The 25,620-nt window shown below is 41.6% G+C and overlaps 1 protein-coding gene across 3 annotated transcripts in view; it reads left to right on the top strand.

Moving 5' to 3' along the window:
• The window catches only part of AQP9 (aquaporin 9), a 46,204-nt gene extending 21,475 nt beyond the window's left edge, over positions 1–24,729 (top strand). For 2 of the 3 annotated variants that reach the window (XM_008048203.1, XM_008048132.1), the window contains exons 2-6: positions 5,998–6,124; positions 11,191–11,328; positions 12,649–12,767; positions 18,910–19,127; positions 24,331–24,729. In XM_008048203.1, coding sequence (XP_008046394.1) covers positions 6,082–6,124; positions 11,191–11,328; positions 12,649–12,767; positions 18,910–19,127; positions 24,331–24,505 — 693 coding nt within the window. In that variant the 5' untranslated portion in view covers positions 5,998–6,081 and the 3' untranslated portion in view covers positions 24,506–24,729. The remainder of the gene's footprint in view (positions 1–5,997; positions 6,125–11,190; positions 11,329–12,648; positions 12,768–18,909; positions 19,128–24,330) is intronic. The other variant, XM_021707489.1, reaches the window with a different exon arrangement.
• Positions 24,730–25,620: the final 891 nt, after the last annotated feature.

Here is a 25,620-nt window from a genome sequence, read left to right as displayed (position 1 = left end):
AATAACATGTTTGTATGCACAGCCACCAAGTGTCAGACCTGGAAATAATGTCTAGGCTCTATTATGTAATTACATCTAATATACTCGAAGCTGTTACAGAAACAATGCATTACCTTGAAAATCTTCTTATGAGATTGAGAAAATCAAGCATAAACATGTAAACAGTTAAATAACATCCCATGGCTAAGTCCTCACCCTACCCCGTAGCAATAGATGCCATGAGTCAGGAGGTACAGGGTTAATTACCACATCATAATGTGATACACAAATCTGAGAAGATTGTGTCCATTTCTGGGCTTTGTGTTTTAAGAGGGATACTGACAACCTAGAGCTTGTCTAGGTGAGACTCACTGGAAGTCTGAGGAGCCCGAGGGATAAAAGCTGAAGGGACGAGTATCCAGAAGGAAAGAGAACTCAGGAAAGATATGCTCCCTCCACTTATTGGAATGCTTGGTGTGAGAGTGTTATTCTTCTTGGTCACAAGGATGGGTGTGGAGTTAATGGACAAAAGTTATAGAAAGGAAGCCTTCAACTTCATATAAGGAAAGACGCCCTAATCACTGGTACAATAAACAAAGTAAAGAACAAGCTGCCTAATGTGATAATGAGATCTCTATCCCTAAAAGTGATCCAGCTTGCATCAGGTGAACACCTATTTAGAATGTTGTAGGGAGAATACCTATTTCAGATCCTTTGTGTGCTATTGAGTTCTGAACTAACATAATGGTATATTTAAGAGGTGGCATGGTGCAGGGTTTATGAGTTCAATTTTTGGTGGTTATATGATGTTCACTGTTGGAGCCCAGCCACCATGTGTGAAGAAACCAGGCCATATGGTAAAGCCATTTGTAGGCTCCGGCTCAGATATCATCAGCTGACAGCCAACATCAGCCACCAGACACATACATGCGTGAATCTTCAGGTAATTCTAATGCTCCAACTTTTGAACCACTTCTTTTGATACCAAATGGAGCAGGAATGAAATGCCCTGCCCAAGTTGCAGATTCGTAAGCAAAATTAATGTTAATATTTTAAGCCACTAAGTTTGGGGGTAGTTAATTATGCAGTGCTGGAAAACTAGAATATGCTGTTTGTGTGACATTCTGAATTGCCATTGATCTTCAAATCCATTAATTTAGTGCTGAGTCAACAAGGAGGTGGTGTTATTTGCAGAAAGGCAATTGGGTGGGTTGGGCTGATAAGGGAAGAGAAGACTTGGTGAAGCTATTGGAAGAATATGAATGAAAGATGAATGAGGAGATCTGGGGACACAGTGAAGGACACAGTGAAGACTAGATCCATGGCTCTATCTCCTACATGGTTTTGTGACTTTTCTAACTCTCTTGGAGAAGGTAGCTAGACTGAGCAAGTGAAAGGTCCATGGAGGTAGGCATGAGCTTGAAGGTCTATAGACTGCAGAAAAGGAGCAGGTGGTAAACTTGGGAAGCAGGACACCTAAGGGAACAGAAAAAATAGAAGAGACTAGCATATTATTGACTGACTATTGGTTTGGAAAGGAACCTGAGAGACCATTTTATAGATAGGGAAATCAAGATCAAGCACTTGGAAAACAAATACTTATTGTATAGTATAAGCAGTACAGTTGAATCTCAGAGGAGAGAGATTACATTTCTTGAGAAGAATAAGAATGAGTGATGGGCCTAAAAATGCTTTCTAGATGGGGAGACCAGAAAATTAAAGACAGGATAGGTATGATAATGGGCTCTTTCTGTGTCTAAGAAGGGAAAGGTATGGCAGTTCTTGAGGGTTAGAGCAAGTAATCGTGTTGGAAATTTTATTGGCAATGCCATAAAGAAAATTTCTCTCATTTTTGGAGGAAAAAAATACACTAAGCATGCAGAAGAAAAAAACCAAAATGAGCGACCAATTCTCTAGCACTCAGACTATGTTACATTGGAGTGTCCACAGTCTGCTTTTCTGGTGCTGTGAATACAGAAAGAAGGAGGCAGGCAAAGGAGATACTAGTTGGCAGTTACTTGTCTTCCCCCTTGCTTTTCAGTCCGCATTAAATGTATTTTAAAATTAAGATGCAATGCTGTAAATCTGGGCTGCAGTCTTCTAGTGGCAGTTCTGACGAGGATAGCCCAAGTCTCCACACTGCCCATCTCCCCTCCTATTTCTTTCCTGCTGTGCACAGCATTGATTATCCTCCTTAGAAAAGCAATTTCAGCATCTAGGATGGAAGAGGAGAATATTAATCATAGGAAAATTTGACAGGGCAGAGGCCTCTATGGGTCCACTTGAGCCATTTAAAGCTTTTATGTTCCCTCTAGACCAGTACAAGTGCATGTGCATGAGGACCATAAAAGAAGGAAGATACTTATTTTGTAAGCAATAATAGCTTAGAACTGGCCTCTCTCTGGGTGCATCTTTTCATAGCTCTGGTTGTCTAAATCAGATCATCTCAGCTGTCACTATTGTTTTATTTCTCTTCTCAGTAGATACTATTAAAATGACAATTTAGCTTGGAAGTTGTGCCCAGAGTGTTAAATGGGTTTTACATTAAAAAGAAAGACACCAATGTGGTTTTAATTCTGACAGTTATTATAATATAGAGATTCTAGAAAAAATAATGTCAAATCTAGGTGAAATGGGTAGACTATGAAATGAACTCGGGGGATTTTTTTGAAAAGGGAAAAGGAACATGTTCTTGCTACAACTTAACATTCCATGTAGAGCACAGAGCCCTCCTGCATCTCCCTACTTACTTTCTAGCAATCAGAACTAAGACAGGTTGATGTATCTTAAAACTGCAGACTAGAAGGGACATTAAAACATCATCTTATGATTTTTCTGCCTTCGGAAAGGAGTAAACTGAAATCATTCTATATGTATGAAATATCTCTTTTTTGCAACTTATAATTCTCTAAAGGTCTTCACAATGAACCCCAAGAAAGCTATTTAGAATCAATGCATCACAATCAGGAAACTGTTTGTATGCAACTTTTCGTATTTCGGTTTTGGACTCTTCCCTTTTCATCCCTTTGTGAAGAGTCACAATAGCTGGTTATTATCTTCCTGAGATGAAGGAAGATAATTTGCTCATTGTTCATCCCTTTTTCCTAAAATATATTTGCTTCTGAAACATTTCCTCATACATTCTGTTTTCCTGCCCTTAAATGATATCCATTGCTTGATGCTGAGCTTTCCCTCAAGTTAGTTCCTCTTCTTTAGTTCTAAAACCCAAACTGGACTCTGTATTAAAGGAAAAGTTTGGCCAACTTGACATATAAAGAACAATCATCAAATGATTCCTATAGTTCAAAACTTATACAACCAGGGCCACAGCAGCTTTTTAAACCACAGTTTGATGATAGCCTATGGCCATTTGTTGTCTTAGCATGATCCTACTAAACTTGTATGCAACTGTTCTGTCTACATGTTTCTTTAATGGATTATGACTAAACAATTTTAACTGATTGTTAGTGAATATGTAGGATTCATTTTTTTATAAAAAATTAGGAATATATGGTGAAAAAAAAGGAAAATACAATGAAAAGTTGTCTTCCAACACCTGTCCCAGCCATCTACTCCCCCCACTCCAGGGTCTCACTTCATTTCCTACTGCTTGTGTATTCATGGAGTCTACATATATAAGGCTCTCTCTCTCTCTCTACACACACACACACACACACACACACACACACAGGGTGCCAAAAAATGTGTGCACATCTTAAGAAAGGAAAAAACTATTAAACTTGTAGTACTCAATATATACCAATAACAAAAGATGAATACAAGCCATGTTTGACCTCTGCAATTACAAGAGGTGCTCAAAGTGGTTACTGTCAGAGTTCAGACACTTCTGATTATGGCGAACTACTGCAGGACTTCTTGCTGTGAAAGGCCTCTCGAATCTTCCCTTGTGCACATCACACAATGTCATGCATCTCAAACTTATCACTAAATGCGTGCAATTGTCAGGCATGTTGGAGGTCTGTTGAATACTCACACCTCCACTGTCATTGTACTTCCATAACATTCTCAAATTTCAAATACACTTCAATACAGTCTTGCGTTCCTCAAATGACAAGTGTGCTTCCACAATTTTCTTTTTCCTGTGTCATATGGTGATGCTAGCATTCATTTGATTAGCACCATCTTTTGAGTGAACATCATATTGCACATTGTTATCGTAATTCAACTCAACTTCGACAAGTAATACATAGATAACATCTCTTAAAATGAATATACTTTTTTGGCACCCCCATTATACACACACACACACACGCACACACACACACACACACACACACACACGCACACATATGAGAGAAATATAATGTATTTTAGTATAACTGGCAGTATGTTTTAGCACTTTTCTGCATTTTTAAAAAAAATTTAATGATATACCTTGGGGATCTTTTCACTTTAGTATACACAGATCTCCCTCGTTCTGCTTTGTGGCTACCTAGTATTCTATTGAATGGATGTACGGTCATTTATTTACTCCAAACCTTTCTGCACACTCATTCCTTTCTCCAAAATAACTTCCACCAGCTGAAGACGGTAGATGACTCACCCTTCATCTTCATTGCATTACTGTTTGCAGAGTGCTTACTGTGCTTGGTACCATAGAGAATCCAAGAAGCCAGGAGTTTGGCAGGCTCTGCTCTCTTGGAACAACAGCCCCACCAGGGAGAAGAGACATAGGATAAGGGGAGCCTCATTGCCAAGTCCATCCCCTCCCCCAACTGTTTTCTTGTTTCCTTGCACATCAGATACTCCTTCTAATACACAGTACAAATGACCTTTCCATGTATTGGATGGGTATATGATGGTATGTGTGCCTGATCTGACTTATACTGAGAGTCACAAGAGCAGGGATCTCAAACTCAGATGCCTACAGGGGCCAGGAGGATGACCTAAATGAGTGAAGTGACATGAGCCAATTGGGAAAACACAAGTTCTGTTTAAAGGGAATGGCCAACAATTTTCTTTTTCCTGTGTCATATGCTACTCTGCTCCAGATTATTTCCCTGTGACTTGTCAGATCTGATGGATGAAAAGGATCCAATGGGTAGAAGGAACATGGAAACTTTCTGTAGTATTTTTTACAACTACACATGAATCTATAATTATCCCATAAGCCTGCATTATTTGTGTGAAATTACCTGATGTGTAAGTGTAGACAAAATTTAAACATTATACAGGCCCAAAAAAACTCATCTATAAGTCACAGGCAGCTTCTGGTCTACCATTTTGTTATTTGTGCATAGCTGGATCATTACAATTTGATTTGTATAAAATCCAAGACAGCTAATCCACAGGTTTGCTTTTTAAAATGTTTATTTTTTATTTTAGATTCAAGGGATATATGTGCAGGATTGTCACATAGGTATATTGCACGGTGGTGAAGTTTAGGCTTCTGCTGAGCCCATCACCTAGGTGGTGAGCTTGGTCCCCAATGAGTGGCTTTCCAACTTTTGCTCCTCTCCTTCCCTCCTTGCTTTAATAGTCCCTAGTGTCTGTTGTTCCCATCCTTATACAATGTCTGCCCAGTGTTTAGCTCCCACTTGTAAGTAAGAACACCTTGTATTCAGTTTTCTGTTCCTGTGTTAATTCACTTAGAATGATGGCCTCCAGCTGCATCCATGTTGCTGCAAAGGACATGACTTCATTCCTTTTTATGGCTGTGTGGTAGTTCATGGTATGTATGAACCAGACAGACAAGCAACCAACAAACATATGAATAAATGCTCAACAGCACTAATCATCAGAGAAATGTAAATCAAAACCTCAGTGAGATTGGCTATTATTAAAAAATCAGAAACAACATATGTTGGCAAGTTTGCATAGAAGAGGAAACATTCATACACTGTTGGTGAGAATGTAAGCTAGTTCAACCCCTGTGGAAAGCAGTTTGGAGATTTCACAGTGTCTTTAAAAATGATTCTTGCTGTTTTTATTCTAATTTTCCATTGCTTTTGACAGTGGCCATTCCCACTTACTTGTTGAGTTTTCCTCTCATTCCAGGTTCTTGGATGTGGCTCTGTTGCCCAAGCTGTCCTCAGTCGAGGACACTTTGGAGGAATCGTCACTGTCAATGTTGGATTTGCGATGGCAGTTGTAATGGCCATTTATGTGACTGGAGGTGTCTCTGGTAAGCAGTGCAGATAATAATAGCTACTATTAACTCAGCCACCTAAGTGTGCTACCACAGAGCTGGGTGCTTTACACATTTTAATATATTTAGACTGCAACACTCTTGCAAGAGAATGTATTGGATCCCCCTTTTTTTTTTTGAGTTGAAGTCTCACTCCATCACCTAGGCTGGAGCACAATGGCACACTCATGACCACTGCAGCCTTGACCTACTGGGCTCAGCCGATCCTTTCACCCCAGCCTTCCAAGTAGCTGGAACTACAGGCACATGCCACCTCGCCCAGCTAATTTTTTTTCCATTTATTGTAGAGACGAGGTGTCACCAAGTTGCCCAGGCTGGTCTCGAACCCCTGGACTCAGGCAGGCAATCCTTTCACCTCAACCTCCCAAAGTGCTGGGATTACAGACATGAGCCACTGCACCTGGCCTGGATCCCACTTTTATAGATGATAAAATTAAAGTGGACAACACATGGTAAGTGGCTTATGCAAAGGCAACATTTAGCAAGAGACAGAAATGGGGGTTAGAACTCACAACTGATTCACTCCCGTCTGGCTACTGCGTCATATTTTTCATGAGTCAATGGGATCTTTTACTTGCTCTTCCCCACACTTGGAAGTTATTTCTCAAAGACCCAGAGACTTGTTCAATGGAGGTCACTCCAACAGAGGCAAATCCCTGGACCTTTGTCTACAACTATCAGGGGAGTCTGAGTCTCTTGTAAAATGAATGGTACTTTCATGGAAGTACAGATCTGATCTCGAAGATGTTAGTCTAATTTTTCCCTGAGAAGTGGACTGGTTAGAAGCCATTTACAAGGCTCTGAGATGCAAAATAAAACAATGATATTTAATGCAGTCTGGGGCCTCAGAAAGGGACTATGGAAATGATCCCATTACCAAGGGCACTTTGAATCTTCAGCAGCCTGGTACGGGTACCCAGAGCGCTGAGACAAGACTGTTGGTGATAAGGGAAGAAAGCAAACAGCAACCACCGTATGCTGGGCACAGTGCTGGTTGCCTGACATCTTTCATCTCCTTGTCCTTTACCACAACACTCTGAGGCTGGCATTATTATCTCCATTCTACAAAGAAATCCCTAATGGGAGGGATTCAGTAAATTTCTGGAAGTCCTGCAGCTGGTAAAGAGACAAGAGACAAGCTTTGACTCAGGTCTAAATGGCAGCGAACCTCACGTCCCCATTTTTACACATTATTAATGCTCCCGTAATAATGGGAAGGACATTGCAGGCAGGGCCTTTGGGGAGAGGATCCTGAGTTAAACTGGCTGGCTGGGTAGCAATGCTCTCATTGGAGCTCTGAAGAGTGACAGCTGAGACTCCCTGGGAGCTCTTTGTCTGGGCACCTGGAATGGTCACTTACTGACTGGCACCCTTCAATATTACAGCAGGCTTGGATATTGGGGTGGGCCAGGCTAGATTCCTGTATATGTGATGTATGGCATGAGCCGTGTCTCCATTAAAACTCTTGTCCAGTTTTTGCTGTTATCCCAGCACTATACCTCCTAGCAGGGCACAGGGATAACCAGGAGACTGTCCTGAAGGTGCTAAGGCTTAACTGCTGCCCCCTACACGCTCCCACTACATTCGCATAAGTGTGTTTCTACAAACTATGCAATGTAGAGGTGGACATATTTTCAGCTATTTTTTTTTTAGATAGAGATATGGTTTTGGAGTATTTTGCCCACATAACACCCTGAATATCATCAAATAGTTATTTAGGCTTAATTGGCCCCAGACTCTACCCTTCGCCACGACTACAGTCTGTATCTGTTATGTCCCTTGATTTGCTTGGGGATTTCAGCAGTCATCGGAGCAGGAAAGAGGGGAAGCAGGAAGGAGAAGAGAAAGTAAGGAGATGGTGGGGAGTCTTCTCCTCTGGACTCTGAACTGGGGTTAAGCCCCTGTGGTTAGAGGGATAAGAGTCAAAACTGATGGGACTATTTTCACTAGAGGCCGTGTTGCTGGGTGAGGATCAAAACCAGGTTGTTTATAAGAGACCATGAGGCCTGAAGTACAAGTAGAACTAGGTCCAAGACAAGCTGATAAAATGTAGCATTGGGTTGGAAAGGGAGCCCTTGTCACCCCATCTCTGTCTGGAATCTAGCATAGTTTAGGCTCCTGAGGACTGGTGGTTTGGGGAACATGTTGGGAGCATGCAGAGACAACACACTGGTCCACCGTGACTTCTACGTGGACAATAGCAGCGGTATTGGCTTCAGCAGCTGCAGTTATTAGGAAAGTTGTGTATGGGAGGTGACTTTCTCATGGTGGCTGCAGCTAAGATACTGGTTTGTGGGCGCATGTAAGGCCCTCTTTGAGGATTCCGAAAATAACCAATGTACACTGGGCATAAATATAAATTTGCTCCCATTTTGTCACAGACTGGTGAGGTAAGTGAATATTTGGTTTTTAGATATAAAACATCATCTTACTGTAAAGAAGTTACAACATCCTGGTCCCTTGGGAATGTGCCAATCAAATCCAGTCAGTCCACAACACCCTAATTAGGTAGCATCCTGCACAAAATGTTTAGACTACCTAATGGTAGTTGCTTTTGATGCAGCATTTAATAAGTGAAATGAATTTACTGAAAAGAACAAAATAGCCCTACTTAATGAAAAATAAAATATAAGGTTACTTTTATCACAGGATTGTCTATGAGTGGTGGGGAGGAGGGGATTTGCGTAGAACAGAACCTTGAAAGAGTTCACTCTGCTCACCCAAGACTTTCATCTTGTGCCTTGCAGGTTCCGGCTGCACCTGCGGGCTCTTTATATGAATAATCTAATTGTCCCAACAACCTTGGCAGAGCCAAGGTTTGAGTGCAGGACTCTCTGACTCTGGAACTCATGTTCTTTCCACTACATTGCTCTGCCTTGTAATAAGCCAGGGGTGCCCTCTCATCTCTACAGAGATAAATTTCTAGTAGTCACTTGGCCTCCAGCCAAAGCGGTCAGGGTGCCGCTTGTCCATCTCCTTTTCTGAACCTTCCTGCCACCTTCTGGACCCTTTTCCTCGTTGCTTTCCAGACACACCCTCTTTGACCCCAAACAACTTTCCTTCTCTGTAGATCTCTGTAGTATGAACTAGATAAATAAGGCCTCTGATTATGTATTTCTTCAACTTTCAAATCTCAAATGCCTACTAAGTGCCTTGCATTGTGTGAGATCTGAGGTTAATAATAGTTCCAGCCTCAGGGTACCTGTGAGGAGCTAAAAAGCATAAACTTACCCATGGAACATTTTATTTTGGAAGAAGAACTTGTTAAAGAAATTTCTCACTGGTAGACTCAACTAAAGACAAGTATTTTTGATTGGAGGTGATTTCTTATGGCTGCTTTGTCTTGTTGAAATGGGTACCTCAGGCCAGTTGGGAGGCAGCTACTCTGTAATCAGCCTCTGGGAGAAGAGGAACAGGGTTGGCTTTAGAAAATTCCCCTGTCTTGTGTGTCCCTCCCTTAAGCCCTGCTTCCAGCCTTCCTGTTAAGCTGTCTTGCTAGTCCCCAGAATTAATGGTTCTCTTGGATTTAGAGGTAAAACACAACAGGTGAAATGTTTGTAAAGCTTCAGGAAATCATCTGTGTGTTGATATATTGACATTTTCTTGCTCATAGTAGCCCCTGAGTGGCAGGAGCAGGTGAAGAAAGGACCCTTGTGGGTTAGCTAGCAGCCAGACACCCCCTTCCACTTCCCTGCAAGCCCGCTTTGAATTGAAGACTCAGGAGAAGCATAGCATCCTCCACAGAGGGGGTTGAAGCTTCTAGAAGCAAGCTTACCTTGTTTTGACCTGTGAAGGATCAAATGGTGCAGGATCATTGTCATCATTATCATCATCATCAGTGTCATAATCATCATCGTCACCATTATCACTTCTCTTTTATTTACAACTATGTTCACAACCTGAAGGCTCACATCCTGTTGTGGTGATTCTGATTTTCCCTCCACATAAAATATCACCTGTATTCCTCAAATGAACATCTTTCTTCCCTAAGAAGTGAGCCTAGAAGTAGAGGAGCCTTTATAGACATGACAAAGAAGATCTGGAAATGGTATAACATAGAACATAAACTCTAGAGTTCAGATAGGCCTGGATTTGAATCCTGGTTCTACCACTTACTGCCTATGTGACCTTAAAAAAGTGACTTCACTTCTGTGCCTCAGTTTCCTCACCCGTTGAGTAGTACCCATCTCATATGGTTCTTAGGAGGATAAAATGCACTCAATACCCCTATGATAGTGTCTGTCTAGTGAACCAATCATAGAGCAAACCTTCTAACTGATCTTGTGGCTAGGTGAGAATCAAGGAGGCTGATTTCTCTAGCTGTCGCTCAGTTTGGGATCAGGGGATTGTTGCTACATTTCTGTGTATGAGAGAAATACGCTATTTCTGCACAAGAACTGAGGAGAATCCACTCAGACACTGTGACCGCCTGAACATGTACTATACCCCTAACCTCCCAAAGCCCTAACATTGGGAAGAGGCACAGCCCATCAACCAAGGGGCATTTCCCCTTAAAGATACATCTCTTTTCAGTTCTAAGATTAGGATGGACTGAGGAATTGCTAGATATAGACTTAAATCTTATTTGTATATTGCATAAGCATATTGACTTTTTGAAAAATATTGAAGTTAATAGTTACATCCACCTGCTTGGGATTGTTGCTTTACAGATATATAAAAGCCCCCCCAAAATGAGCTGTTTGTGCATATCAAGTTTTTTCTATATTTGACTCTGTTTTCACAAAGATAAACGCTCTAAACAGTATCCAAGGATGCCATGAGGATTATTAGTCCTCTCTTTCTCCCCCCACTTAAACTCTCTCTCTCTTTCTTACACACACACACACACACTCTCTCTTTCTTACACACACACACACACACACACACACACACACAGCAACACACATGAATGCTTCTCTTTCTCTTTGCACACAGTTCTCACCCTAGAAGATAGTTCTACCTATCTCTAGATATGATTTTCTCCATAATTCTCCTTCTTGGCCTGCCTTCTGAATTCTCTAAGCATCACCTTTTCCTTGCAGGTGGCCACATCAACCCAGCTGTGTCTTTGGCAATGTGTCTCTTTGGACGAATGAAATGGTCCAAATTGCCATTTTATGTTGGAGCCCAGTTCCTGGGGGCCTTTGCGGGAGCTGCAATCCTGTTTGGCATTTACTATGGTGAGTAGAGCCTCTGAGTCCAAAGGGTAAGGAGAATTGGGCATGATTTGAAAGTCAGAATTACTTGGTAGGAAGAGGTGAGAAAAAGCAAGAACAGGAAGCATTCTACAATTAACAAGAAGTTTTCAATGTAAGAATATGAGGCCAATATTATCATTATGGAAAACTCATGGAGCCTCTTAATGAAAATAATCTTATCTTATATGGAGGGCAGAACTTAAAGGAAAGCATACCTTAAGGTCCAACCAGCACAATAATATAAATATGCACAAAATAGGCAATAGGCCAGTGGCTTCCCCACTGCTTTCTCTGATTTGGCTGGGAAAGGAGTGTTGACTGCTGGCAAAGAGTATAACCACTAAGTATTTAGAGAAGGAATCTGGGAAGATGTCTTTGTTGGAAGAAGCATGGCAGAGACATGAGCTGGCTGAGAGCCTTGTTGCCCTTCTATCGAACGGCTAGGGCCTCTGATCTGCAGCAATCCTTGGGAAACCCACAGTGCTGGTGATTGAAGACCAGCCTATTCAGTAAGTACCTGTGTGACTTAAATAAATCAGTTGACCTGACTAGCCTCGGTTTCCTCCTCTGAAAAATGAGGAAATTGAATTCAATGACTTCCAAGGCCCTCTAAGGTGATCCATGATATCAACTGTTAAGGCAATTCCTTCCATCTAGTCCAAGAGAAATAAGTTGTGGAAAGGGGCCTCTCCTCATAGCATGTCTCTCTGAAAATCATCATCTAATGGGACTAAAGGGGAATTCAAGACCAGGCCAGAAATTCAGAGAGCCAGTTGCTGTGCAAGAGTGACCTGAGGTCAGTGCTGCCTATGTTAGTGTCAGTGGCTGCCATCCTCCTGGCTCTAAGAGTATCTTCACTATACTGTGATGCCCTCAAAATCTGGAGTGGTGTTTGGGTTACTGAGAACCCCCTGGGAATTATGAATTCTTCTTAGAGCAGGCCCAAACTCCATTTTGGCTTCCAGGTGATCTAAAAATGTCTAAGAATTCTCCCCCAAAAAAGATCGGTTCCCAGGACCCCACTGGCTAAGCATTTGGTCCAAGTTCAGGATAGGCCATGCAAGGCAGCCAAGGGCTTTCTACTTTTGACCAGCCAATCTGGGATTCCTCTGGGCATCTCTAAAACTACCATACTATTAAGTTGAGAAAGCCAAGTCACATGGGTATGCCAAACTCAACCTGAGTGCTTGATTGCAGCTGTTTAGCACAAGGCTTTGCATAGGCCTCCTTTGATTCCTCCCAGAGAACATTAATGTGTAGCTTTGCCTTCTATAGATGAACTTTGTCCTTTGTCTTCCATAGATGCACTTACGAACTTTGCTGGTGGAAAATTGCTCACTGTGGGAGAAAATGCAACAGCACACATTTTTGCAACATACCCAGCTCCATATCTATCTCTGGTGAATGCGTTTATAGACCAAGTAAGTGTAGAATCCACAGAGGTTGATGAGAAGACATGTTTTCATAAGGGAATGCATTAGAGATCTATCAGAAGGAAGAGGCTGTGTTTCTAAAGACAGAGGTTTCTGGGCATAACCTTAGCTTTCTTGGCAATTTTTTGCCTTTGTGGAAGTTGATACCACTGAAAGGATTTTCTGTTTCCTCTTCAATATGTTCACTTGCTTCACATTAGCTGAGGTCCAGGAAAGAGTGGATGGCTGGACATTTCAAGCCCTCTCAAGGCAAATGAGGCTCACTTCACTATTGTTGTTTTCTTTGAGCACATGGTCTAAGTGTGGAGACCACAAGAGAAGACATTTCTCTCTCAAGTCAAGAACTGTGAAGGGTGGCGGTTGAGCCTGGCCTACTAAGGATCCTCACTGTCCTACCATGTGCATATTACCCAAACTCTCAAGGTAGCTGGAAATGTCTCTGCCTCATTGACATTTAAACAAGCTCTGGTACCCAAGTATCTGTGGTATAGCCAATAGTACACCTATTCTGGTCAGTTTGTGACAGATCAGCACAACCTAAAGTCCTCTCTTGCTATGTCCCAAGAAAGCTACCTGTCATCTTGATCAGGGCAGTGAAAAGAAGGAAGGAAGGAAAGAAGGAAGGATATCTTTTCCAGTGTTTCTAAGTGAATAGGACTTATACAATGGGGCAGTTCAGAGTAAACTTATGAATAAAATAGATCTTCTGGTTCATCAACTATGCCCACCTCCATTCAACAGATAGATGAAAAACTATGCATTCATGTCCTCAGCCTTTTTACTTTCCACTTTGATTAATAAACCAAATAGGCAGCAAGTATTTATTAAGAACTCACTATGCTCAGCATATTTGGGCATAGGAAAAAAAGAGAGAACTTACTGTGTGTTCACTCCTAAGTCTGGAGCTCGAGGGGTTGACAAATAAGTATGAGTTGTGATGATCCAAGATTTAAAGGTTGAGTACCTGAATTAAAATAACTGTTCTGCCCCCAACCTCCTGTGTGGCTTTAGCAAATTACTGAACTTTTTGGATTTCAAGTTCACTTGTAAAATAAGGAGAATATTAACCCTCACCAGGTTACCTATAAGGATAAAAAGAATACTATGAAGAAAATTCATTGTATTACTCAGAAATTTAGACTCTAGTTGAAGAGCAGAATGATCACATGAGAACAAGGGAGCAATACAGAAAAGAATATAACTAGATAGGAAACTGGACTATAGGAGTAACATTAGCCATTTGGAGCAGAGAGCCTAGAAGAGCTAGGACAGTAGGAACAGTTTCAGTGGGAAAGATACAGAAAGATGTGGCTACCAGAAAAAAAAAAAGAATGCTATCATAAGGTGCATTTACAAAGCATGGTATTCAAGTGAAGTAGTCAAAGGTCTTGCTCTGCTCTGTACTGGGAGTCTTTGGCTCATTCCCAAATGTTTCATATATAGGGAGATATGCTGCTGAAGGAGAAACCCCAAAATTGTAATGATGGCATACAAACAATGAGTGGAGAACAGGGATATTTGGCCTAGATAAGGTGTGTGGGAGTGTGGGGAGGGTAATGAATGTGATGGGACATGGTGGTAGCTTTCAAAGATGTGATGAGGAGCTGGAAAGTGGAAGAGATTAGAATAAATGTGTAGACCCAGATACCTCAATGGAGATTGGGTGGAAGCATAATGTCTAGTACATAGTTGGTGCTCAAAGATATGTGTGAAATGAATAGATGAGTCCGTAAATGAATGAAATAATGATGAAATAAAGTTACATCCAATAAAAAAGACTTTTCTAAAAAATTGAAGCTGGACTAAATATAGACACAATTGCCCCAGGACAGTAGTCACTAGGCTGTTGGAAGCTGGTCTTTTCCATCAGTTCTAGGTGATGGAAAGTGGGGATAGGAGGAGATTCAAACACTAGATGCTGGACAGTGTGAGATACATCACCTTTCCAGTTCTGAGACTGGTTTGGCCAGTTGGAAATGGAAGGAGTTTCCCAACTAGGGATACTGGAGTCATGTGAAGGAGGAAGGTGAGAGAGTAATTGTTTCATAAACTTGGAACAGGGACACAGAAAAAGTTATGAGGAGGGAGGAATGGAGAGAGGGGGAAGAACTCACTGAAGGTAAGATGGCAGGGGTCCCTGACTTCTCTGGGCATCAGTCTATTGGGAGAGGGAAATAGACAAGGGGATTCTTTTTAGTTTCAAAACACCAGGAGTCTATTCTTACAAGCAAGTCAGGGAGGATAGGACCTGTCAGGCTTTACATACCTATACAGACAGAGCAACTAGCTGTACATTTGCTGACTCAATAAGGGCACCAGACTTGGGATGAATAACAGTCACAGGGGTTTTGTAGGAATACTATTTCCATCAATCCAAGTCAAATTTATCTTTTTTTTTTTTTTGAGTTGGAGTCTCACTCTGTCGCCCAGACTGGAGTGCAGTGGCTGCTCCCGGCCACCGCAGCCTCGACCTACTGGGCTCCGGCGATCCTTCCGCCTCAGCCTTCCAAGTAGCTGGAACTACAGGCGTGCGCTACCACGCCTGGCTAATTTTTTTGATTTATTGTAGAGATGAGGTCTTGCCAATTTACCCAGGTGGGTCTCGAACCCGCGGGCTCAGGTAATCCAGTCACCTCAGCCTCCCAAAGCGCAGGATTACAGGCTGAGTCACCGATCCCGGCTCCAAATTTATCTTATAATGAAGACAGAAATGTAGTAAAGAACTATTGAAGGATCTTTAGCAGTTTCTTGTGTAAATTCAAGTCATTTCCAATAGAAGCAAGAAAGAATGCTGAGTTTTTCAAACCTTGGCTTGAACTGAAAAGAATTTCACCTTTGTTCCCTGTGATTTCAACTCATGTCTGCCACCCCAAGGACAGAAGAGTGGTACATGTCTCCCTAGGAATTCTGCAATGTGCTGAAAGACCCTGTCACAACTCAGCCACTTACCATGAATTTGCCCTTATGCTTGTTACCTGCTGAACCTTCTGAAACCTCAGTGTGGTCTTATGACAAATGGCATCAATAATATCAGGCTAATACACCACAGCAATAAAATCCCTGGCACATAGTAACAACAACAAATAGTAATTTTCCCACCTTTGACCTATTCTCTCTTCCTCCCTCTTTCCCTCTTACCTTTGCTATTCTAATAGGATCTTATGGAATTTTACATATTTTCCCAATCCAAATCGTCAGGATGTTTCACCAGGGATCTTGGTTACAAAGAAATTGCTTGGTATCTGGTCAGTGGAGGTCCCAAGTCACTGAGGGTTACCCTTGGCTCAACTGATGTTGATCCACATGCCATCTCTTGAGCTTTCTTCACTGTGTCCTTATCTCAGAGTAAGTTGCCAGTTTTTCGAAGGACCATGGTTTTTAAGCCAGTTATTATATATAACCAGGTAGAGAAAATGAATACTAGAAAACCCCAGAATGCCATCCATTAGCAATCTCTGAAGCCCTTCTGTATTCCTTTGGCTTTGGGGTGGGAGTTCAGAAAATTGCCAATTACCAGTCAGTCAACACCCAGCAAAACTCTTGACCATCATGACCACATATTTTGATCACCTTATCTCAAGATTGTTTAGCTCTAAATAATGTTCAAGCATATTCCACAGTTTAGTTAATAATCAAACATTCATTCACTCAATAAGTATTTATCAGGCACCTACTGAACTTGTACAGCTACATGCTGTTTCTTCTTCAAAGAGTTTGAAGTTTGATGCTCAGTCTAACAAGCAAACAGACCGTTCTTTTGCAGTGTGACTAGAACAGTTATAGAAGCAAAGTCAGAGTGCCACAGAAGCCCAGAGGCAGGAGCTTTTATTCTGCCCATGAGATCAGAGAAGGTGCTCTGGAAAGAACATGTCTCTTTAAGTGCAAATTATTTTAATATTATTTTGGAAAGCAGATGAAATGGTGAGGAGCTTAAACTTTAAAATCAATTGCCTGGTTCCTATTCTAATTCTGAGGAGCTATATGCCCTGGGGCAAGTGTTTTAACCCCCTTGTATCCGAGTTTCCTCACCAATAAATTGAAAACAGCAATAGGATTTGCCTTACAGGGTTATTTTGAAGCTTTAATTAGGTAAAGCATATGAAGTACATGGCACATAACAAGTGTTCGGGAAACAATAACTATCATTTATTTAGTTATCCAAGTACAATAATCATTTCGAAAGCTTAGAAAATAGAAAGTGAGGAAAACACCAGCTATAACCCACCAAATCAGAATACAGTACCTGCTGTCATTTTGTATATTTTCTTGCAATTTTCCTTTTATGTACTTTTTAAATAAAGCTGACCCTCCATTTCCATGGGTATCACATCCGTGGATTCAACCAACCACAGATTTTTTTTTAAAAATGTTTTTAATTGTATGTGTACTGAAGACTTTTTTCCTTGTCATTATTCCATTATTCTTGTCATTTCTTCCATTATTCCGTAAACAATACAGAATAACAACTATTTACATAGCATTGAAATTGCATTAGGTTTTATAAGTAACCTAGAGATTATTTAAAGTATACAAGAGGAGCCTGGATGCGGTGGCTCACATTTGTATTCCCAGCACTTCAGGAGGCCAAGGTGGAAGCATTGTTTGAGCCCAGGACTGAGACCAGACTGGGCAACATAGCAAGACCTCGTTTCCACAAAAAACTCAAAAAATTAGCCTGACATGGTGGTGCATGCCTGTAATTCCAGCTACTTGGAAGGCTGAGGCAGAAGAATCACCTGAGCCCAGGAGGTTGAGGCTGAAGTGAACTGTGATCATGCCACTGCATTTCCCTGGGTGACAGAGTGAACGCTGACTAAAAAAAATAAAATAAAATAAAAAAATAAAGTGTACAGGAGGATGTGGATAGGTTGCATACAAACACCATACTATTTTATATAGGAACTTGAGCATCTACAGATTTTGGTATATGAGGGAGGTCATGGAACCAGTCTCTCATGACTGTATAAAACATTATGCACACACAATTTTATTTTCTTCACATAATATAAGCATTCTTAATGTTACCACGTAGCTTTTATGTTTATAGTTTTTAATGTCTATATAGTAGACTATGAAATGGACATTCCATAATATACTTAGCTCTTTCCTTATTGATGTGTACTTAGGTAGCTAAGTTTTTTAGTGCTAAAAATAATGTTATGGTGAACACATTTGTTTTATGATTCTTCTGTGGTATAATTCTCAAATATCCAACAGCTGCAAGTTGTAGGAAGAAATTCATTTATTTATTTATTTATTTGAGTTGGAATCTCACTTTGTCACCCAGGCTGGAATGCAGTGGCACACTCACGACCACCGCAGCCTCGACCTGGTGATCCTTCCACCTCAGCCTTCCAAGTAGCTGGAATTACAGGTGTGCACCACCACACCCAGCTAATTATTGGATTTATTGTAGAGATGAGGTCTCGCCAAGTTGCCTAGGCTGGTCTCGAACCCGTGGGCTCAGGCATTTCTCTCATTTCGACCTCCCAAAATGCTAGGATTATAGGCATGAGCCAAAGCATCCGGCTCAAAATTATGTTTTTAAATGCATATTGCTAAATGATTGCTGTGTTTCCTTTCAAACGTGTGGTGTTTGTTTCAGTCTACTAGAAAATCCTGAAAGAACTGGTATCCTTTTCCTCATATTTGGTTTTGTTTGCATTTCTTTTATTATAAGTCATTTTGTCCTACTGGTGTCCTAATTGTTTTCTTTTATGAATTTTTGGTTCATTTCCTTTGCACATTAATCGGTTGACATCTCACATTGTTTTCCTCACCCCTTTGATCAAGCCCTTTGTTGAAAGCTTGCCTTTCTAGTTAGCTGAGGAGTAGCTTAGCAGGATACTGTGTATTAAGATAAAGGTCTTTAGAGCCAAACTCTCTGGAACCAAACCTGACTGCCACCTACAAGGTATGTGACCTTGGGCAGGTAACTAATCCGTAAGTGAGAATTTTATTAGCATCTGTCTCCAGGATTGCTGTGGAGAGAAGAGAGCCTGGCACAGTGTACTCACCCAGAACATGTTAGCTATTACTAGGTTTATTCTTAACAAGAAGGGGTGAGTTTTGAGGTGGGCAAGTGGACAGAACACAGGATAAAGCCCTTGAATATTTTCTCATTCTCCAGGTGGTGGCCACCATGTTCCTCCTCCTCGTTGTCTTTGCCATTTTCGACTCCAGAAACTTAGGAGTCCCCAGAGGCCTAGAGCCCATTGTCATTGGCCTCCTGATTATTGTCATTGCTTCTTCTTTGGGACTGAACAGTGGCTGTGCCATGAACCCAGCTCGAGATCTGAGTCCCAGACTTTTCACTGCCTTGGCAGGATGGGGATTTGAGGTCTTCACGTAAGTAACAAAGGTGGGAAGGAGAGAAACAGATTCATGCTGAGACTCATTAACTGGTTTGTGCTTTGACTAGAAGATTCAGATAAGAGTAGCAAGGTTAAGTACATACTCTGGTCAAAAGTGTGGGACATTTCACTGGTATTTTGTGGCATTGTGTGTGTGTGTGAGAGAGAGAGAGAGAGAGAGAGACAGACAGATAGACATACACAGAGAGAGAGAGAGAGAATCAGGCTACAGGTAAATTCAATAGAGATAGGCCGGCCCTACATACTAATAATCCCTCAACTGTTGTGAACACTTTGGCTATGTAACTTGTCTACAGATCCTCTTCATGACAAAGTCAGGACTAGAATTTATATCTTCTGAGACCACTACAGGTCTCTTTCTTGTGAGCTATGCTACCTGTGCTCCATTCATTCAGCAGCTCTCTGTGGAACACATTCTACACTGTGGTCACTGTATAAGGCAAGGAAATTTCAAAATCAGCAAAGACACTTGCCTTGAGCAATACAATAAAAGCTCTGACAACCCCTAAAAGTGCTGAGGGAGCACAGATAAGGAGTGGCTGACTCTGCCAGGGAAATTGGGGAAAGCATGACTAAAGATGTGAGAACTGAGTTGGTTCTTGAGATCTGAGTAAGAAATTCCTGACAGGACAGAATAAGATAGAGTCTATGCCCAGGAAATGGCAAGACCCCACACTTTCTACTTCAGAATGTGCCAAGGGAAATATGCCAACTGTTGGTACCAATCATCTAAGACAAACTCTGTTCACTAACTCCTTCCTGTTTTTTTCCCATAAAGTCATATAACCCCCCCATCCCCCCAGCGCCCCATCCACTCATGGCAGCTCCCGATGGGAAAATAACTCACTCAGGTTCATCAGAACACAGAGAAAGAGAAAAAGAAGCAGGAAAAACACGTGTGAGCAAATTCTAGTTTAGTTCTTTCTCTGAGAAGAAAGGACTTGAGTTCCCAAATGCTCACCTGGACATGTAGTCATCTGCATGCCATGGCTTTATATAAATGAGAGTTTCATCCACGTGAAAAACAAACTGCCAAAATGACTGATATCATTCAGATCGCCACCAGAGATATTGTTGAGAGCCTCTGGAGGCCTTAACAGCTTTTTCCCTGCTGTATTCACAGTGCCTAGAACAGGGTGTTGCTCACAGAAAAGCTCAAGAAAAAGTTATTGAACAAAAGAATAAATAAATTCAATGTACCAAACAACTCCTAAGAGAAGAAGGGTACAAAGAGAATTCAGCAACATTTTTTATTCTCAAGACATTGACAATAAAATATATTTTCTAGAACATGAGTTCTCAACAAGAAGTGGGCAGTTTTTCTCCAGGGACATTTGGCAGTGCCTAGAGACACTTTTTTTGGTTGTCACAGCTGGAGCTAGGAAGAGGAGACGCTATTGGCATCTAGTGGATAGAGACCAGGGATGCTACTGAGCGCCCCCCCAACAAAGAATTATTCAGCCCCAAACGCTAATAATGTTGTGGGTGAGGAACTGTGTTCTAGGATGATCACAGCTAGAACATGAAAAGTCCCCAGCTAGGCAGGATCTCTTGTACCTTTCCAATGGAGCATCAAAACAAATGTCCTAAAGATCTCCTTATTCCCAGAGTCCAGAATTAGCCCATGAATTCCCCTTAATCCCACCTTCCGGGGCCTCACTCAGAGACCACACTCTTCTCCCTACTCCATTAGGCCTCCTTGGTAATTCATCCACAACTCTAAGGGTCACGGTGGTTCCAAAACAGACAGAGATCTTGCCAGATCTCTCCAGGCTTTGTTAAGTATATTAAGAGAACCCATGTGCGGGAGAATACTGGAATCACCTGGGGTCCCATGGTCCTTGTTATCATCAATTTCCTCTCCCTTCGTGCATTCATTTATTCATTCATGCAGCTACCTTGTCTCTTATTCAAGGCCCTGTGCTAAAGATGATAAGACCCAGTTGTTTTCCTTCTCCATTTGATTTATATTCTACTTAAGAGGTTATGGCAGAGGCTCTTACACAAGGTTGAAGTTGTCAAGTGTCATTAAAAAGATTTGACTAATTAACTCCAGGAGTTGAGAGAAGGTTTATAGCTCCAAATTTAGGAATTATGGTGGTGGAAGTGGGAGCATTTTACATATTTGGATGTGTTTAAATGGGTAATAAAGGGGATATCTCAGACAGAGCACCCTGGATTCAAAGACACATGCTAAAACAGCAAGTGATTCACTCTGGCTGGAAGGGTGCATGAAGAAGGTTGGAGTGCAGTTGTCAGATAACAGAGGACTTGGACTCTCAGCATGAAAATATTTGGTTTTTCTGCTGCCTATTCTGTAGGAACAGGAAAGAATTTGGGGCAGAAGTTTAGGATGTTTAGAATGTCAGTTTAGCAAAATTAATCTGGCATCACCATATAAGATGAATTAAAAATAGAGAGAGTAGGGGAATATAAGCTCATTTAGAAAGAGCTAGATCGGCTGATAATCCTTAACTGAAAAGTCTCCCAAAAAACCTTGGAGGGTCTCCAAAGTGTCCTTAGAGTGTCCCATCCCTTCAGAGTTCTACATCCAAGGGAAATCTCTCAGTGGATATCCTAGCTTGGACCTACATGTAAGGTCTTAGATAAAAACCAAGGCTGCCTTATTCCCAGGTCCTCACTTGCCCCTGTATGGCAAGCAGTGGAGAATGGCAGGGAGAGTGGGGTGCCAGAGGATCTGACAAAGGCATGACTCACAAACCCTGGTTGACACATGCTTTTCCCCATAACTGTAAGGTAGTTTCCCAACCAAGTTCTCTCTACTCATGCACATTAGTATATGAATAACTTAATGTGTGAAAGATCTCTGGAGTTGTATTAACTTTTAAAAATAGTTTACCCAAAGTAATGAATCCCTAAAGATGGTCCTTTAGACAATTAACACAGTCATGTTTCCGGTATCCCACAAATCATAGTGTGCAAGCAATCACTAACTTGTGCGAATGTAGGACTGGACTGGGAAGGTGACCACATCAGAGTCACTCCATTTATGACTTGTGACTCTAACACAATGTGTGCAACCTGAAAAAAGTAAGTGGGTTCCTCCAGTGAACCTCTGTGCCCTGGCAGACATCTTGGACCAGGATTGGCTACATGACCAGGAGAGATTATAACAGGAAATGAGGGACCAAACAAAGTAGCTTCTACTTGCTTTATGGGCTGACCTCCAGAGAAGGCTCCCAGTTGTTTAGAGCTGGATGGAAGAAGCAACCTCCCATGCCTCTCATAGAAAAATCCATCTGGATTTAGGGCTGTGAGAACAGCGGGGGTGGGGTGGGGTGGGGGGGTGTGTTGCAGCATCTTCACTCCCGTGAGGTAAGAGTGACATCTGGTGGCTACTGTGCTCATTCTCAGTACTCTTCTGTCAAGCACGTGTAGGTGATGGAAGACATAACGATGAGATAGCTTAAATGTTCCAGGTAGAAGGGACCACGCAGATGAAGGAACTGGAGCTCGGAAAGGGGTGACTTGCCCAAAGACCTTCCAGACATTCCTGGGGTTAGCATGAGGTCTCATGGACTCTAGGACAGGGTTCTTGTTTTCTGCGTATTTCCTTCATTATCTTTTCTAATCAAAATGTGATATAAACAAAAGGTCCCATGGAACATATGTGTAGTTATTAAGTATAATGTTATTAAGTATAATGGTGTAAAAAAACTATGAATCCTTCTAGAACCCAACTAGCACACTGAAACCTTCCCATGCATCCGTTTGCTCCTCCTGTTTCCCCTCCCTTCCCCCACATTATCTTGAAGTTTTGTGTTTATCATTCCCTGCTTTTATTTTTCTTTTTGGAATTGGAGTCTCACTCTGTTGTCCAGGCTGGAGTGCAGTGGTACACTCACAGCCACCACACCGTCGACCTGCTGGGTTCGGTGATCCTTCTGCTTCAGCCTGTCAAGCTGCTGGAACTACAGGTGTGCACTACCATGCCCAGCTAATTTTTGATATATTGTAGAGACGAAGTCTTGCCAAGTTGAACCCACTGGCTCAGGCAATCCACTCGCCTTGGCCTCCCAAAGTGCTGGGATCACAGGCTGAACCACTGAACCCGGTCATCCCTGCTTTGTTTTTTTGTTTGTTTGTTTGTTTTTTAAGTTGGAGTCTCAATCTGTCGCCCAGACTGGAGTGCAGTGGCATGCTCCCAGCCACCATAGCCTCAACCTGCTGGGCCCCAGAGATCTTTCTGCCTCAGCTTTTCAAGTAGCTGGAACTACAGGCATGTGCTACCATGCCCGGCTAATGGTTTATTGTAGAGACAAGGTCTCATCAAGTTGCCCAGGTGGGTCTCGAACCTGCAGACTCAGGCAATCTACTCGCCTCGGCCTCCCAAAGTGCTGGAATTACAGGTTGAGCCACCAAGCCCGGCCCATTCCTGCTTTTTAAAAATAGTTTTATCTCAAATGCATATATCCTTAAACAATATATTGTATGGGTTTTTTGTTTCAAAACTGTATAGTTTTTGTCTGAGCATGGTCCTTCCTACAAAGTTATTTAAACGAACTTTTTCTCTCCAAAGAAAATGCTGACAATTCACACAGTCACCTGTTTTCCCCAGAACTATACCTTTGCTGTAATGTACTGACATTCAGGATTTCTAGAAGAGAGTATCATGGCATGACAGCCTTATCAGACAGCTATTACCTCAAAACATAAGTACTGACTTAAACTATACTTAGTAGATAATTCATATATCCACCTTAAATTTTTAAAACATTTCCTGACAAGCATTTCCTGATTGTTTATTTTGCTTGTCCTCATAGACTAATGATGCCCAGAAATCTCTGCATTCTGAGCCTCTCCTTTCCATTCATAGGTCTTGAATGAGGGAAAGGCAATTCCTGAATAATTGACCTGAATTTTCTTTAGGGACACTCAATCTTGACCTTGGGCTTTAGACTCTATAAAAGGAAAATAAGTGAGGCATAATTTCTCACAAATATCAGTAGGGGAATGAAATAGATCATCTGAAATCAGGTACAGTAGGACATCTAGGGTGAAGGTTGCCATGCTACAACCAGTTCCCTTCTACTTAGCTCTTGCTGACTTAAAAGGGCACCATGAGCATGAGAAAGCCTAGCTAGTGGGTGAATCACTAGACAGTAACACCAGGAGGAAGGCCAAGAAATGTATCACTATTTCCTGTTTGATTTCAGAGCTGGAAATAACTTCTGGTGGATTCCTGTAGTGGGCCCTTTGGTTGGTGGTGTCATTGGAGGTCTCATCTATGTTCTTGTCATTGAAATCCACCATCCAGAGCCCGATCCAGACTTCAAGACAGAACTATCTGAGGACAAACCAGAGAAATGTGAACTTAGTGTTATCATGTAGCGGCATGCTCAGTTCTGAATCTCCAATTGGCTTGGGATTCTCTTCAGAAAAGATGGCATCCAAGCATCTGTGTTTTTGTAAGACTGAGGTGGAATCCATGGAAGCCACCCAATTTTATCTGTTAGCCACATGGAACACCTAGCTGGAAAAGCCAAGTGAAGGACTGGAAACACTGACCTCATCTCTACCAGCTCCCACAACCCCCAGAATAGCACTGATTGTCCTCTGAAATGATCTTCTATCCTGCCCTGTTTATTTCATCCTTGAAGGGACTTCTTACTAGGTGAACACTAATAACTGGGAAGCTTGACCATGACCTTATTGGATGGTCTCAGCTGCATCATCTGTATGAAAGAGTGTCACCAAAAGCCTCTTCTTCGGTATCTACAAAGATTATATTCTGAGTATCAACCAAAGCCTAAAGTGAAATACCGAACAATGGCTTATGGCAACATATCCATGAATCAGGGAGCTAATGGGTGAATCTCTGGTTATGTTGTGCTACTATATTTGTATAAATCTTGATATTCTTCAAACACAGTGATAGAGAAAGTGTAGAATGCAGCCGGAAAGCATAAGTGGAGGACATTGTGGCATTCAGAAACCTCAGAAGACAAGATAAATTTGGAAAACCAAATGGAATTTTTAAAAATGGAAACCATTTCTCAGATTATTCTTTTGCTCTTCTGTATTTTAGAGGGCACCAATTAATTTCCTGGTCTTTAGTATATAACAAATTACAAAATATAAAATATAACCTCAGTCATGAAAAATACACCACTCTATCTTTTTAGCTCAAATATATTTTTCCTTAATTGCCCACTTGAGAACAGACATTCGACAAGTTATGTCAATGACTGTTCTCATCCATTATCTACACATGCCTTAGAAGCCAAAACTGAAAGTCATTAGATCCTGGTCTACCAGAATTTTCTGGATGGGAGGTCCCTGTAAAGATACTAGTAACTTATGCTTTCAAATCACAAAGCATTTTCACACGTGTTATCTAATTTAATCCTCATGATGTCTATGTGAGGTCAATGCCATGTTCTCATTCTTCAGATAAAGAAACACAATCTCAGGGATGTTAAATGAGTTGTCCAAGATCATGTGAA

The sequence above is a fragment of the Carlito syrichta genome, unplaced genomic scaffold, assembly GCF_000164805.1.
Source record: "Carlito syrichta isolate Samal-C Ts95f unplaced genomic scaffold, Tarsius_syrichta-2.0.1 Scaffold4872, whole genome shotgun sequence".
In the NCBI taxonomy this organism is placed as follows: Eukaryota; Metazoa; Chordata; class Mammalia; order Primates; family Tarsiidae; genus Carlito; species Carlito syrichta.
The sequence above is the reverse complement of the archived record's forward strand: the minus strand, read 5'-3'. Positions and strand labels throughout refer to the sequence as shown.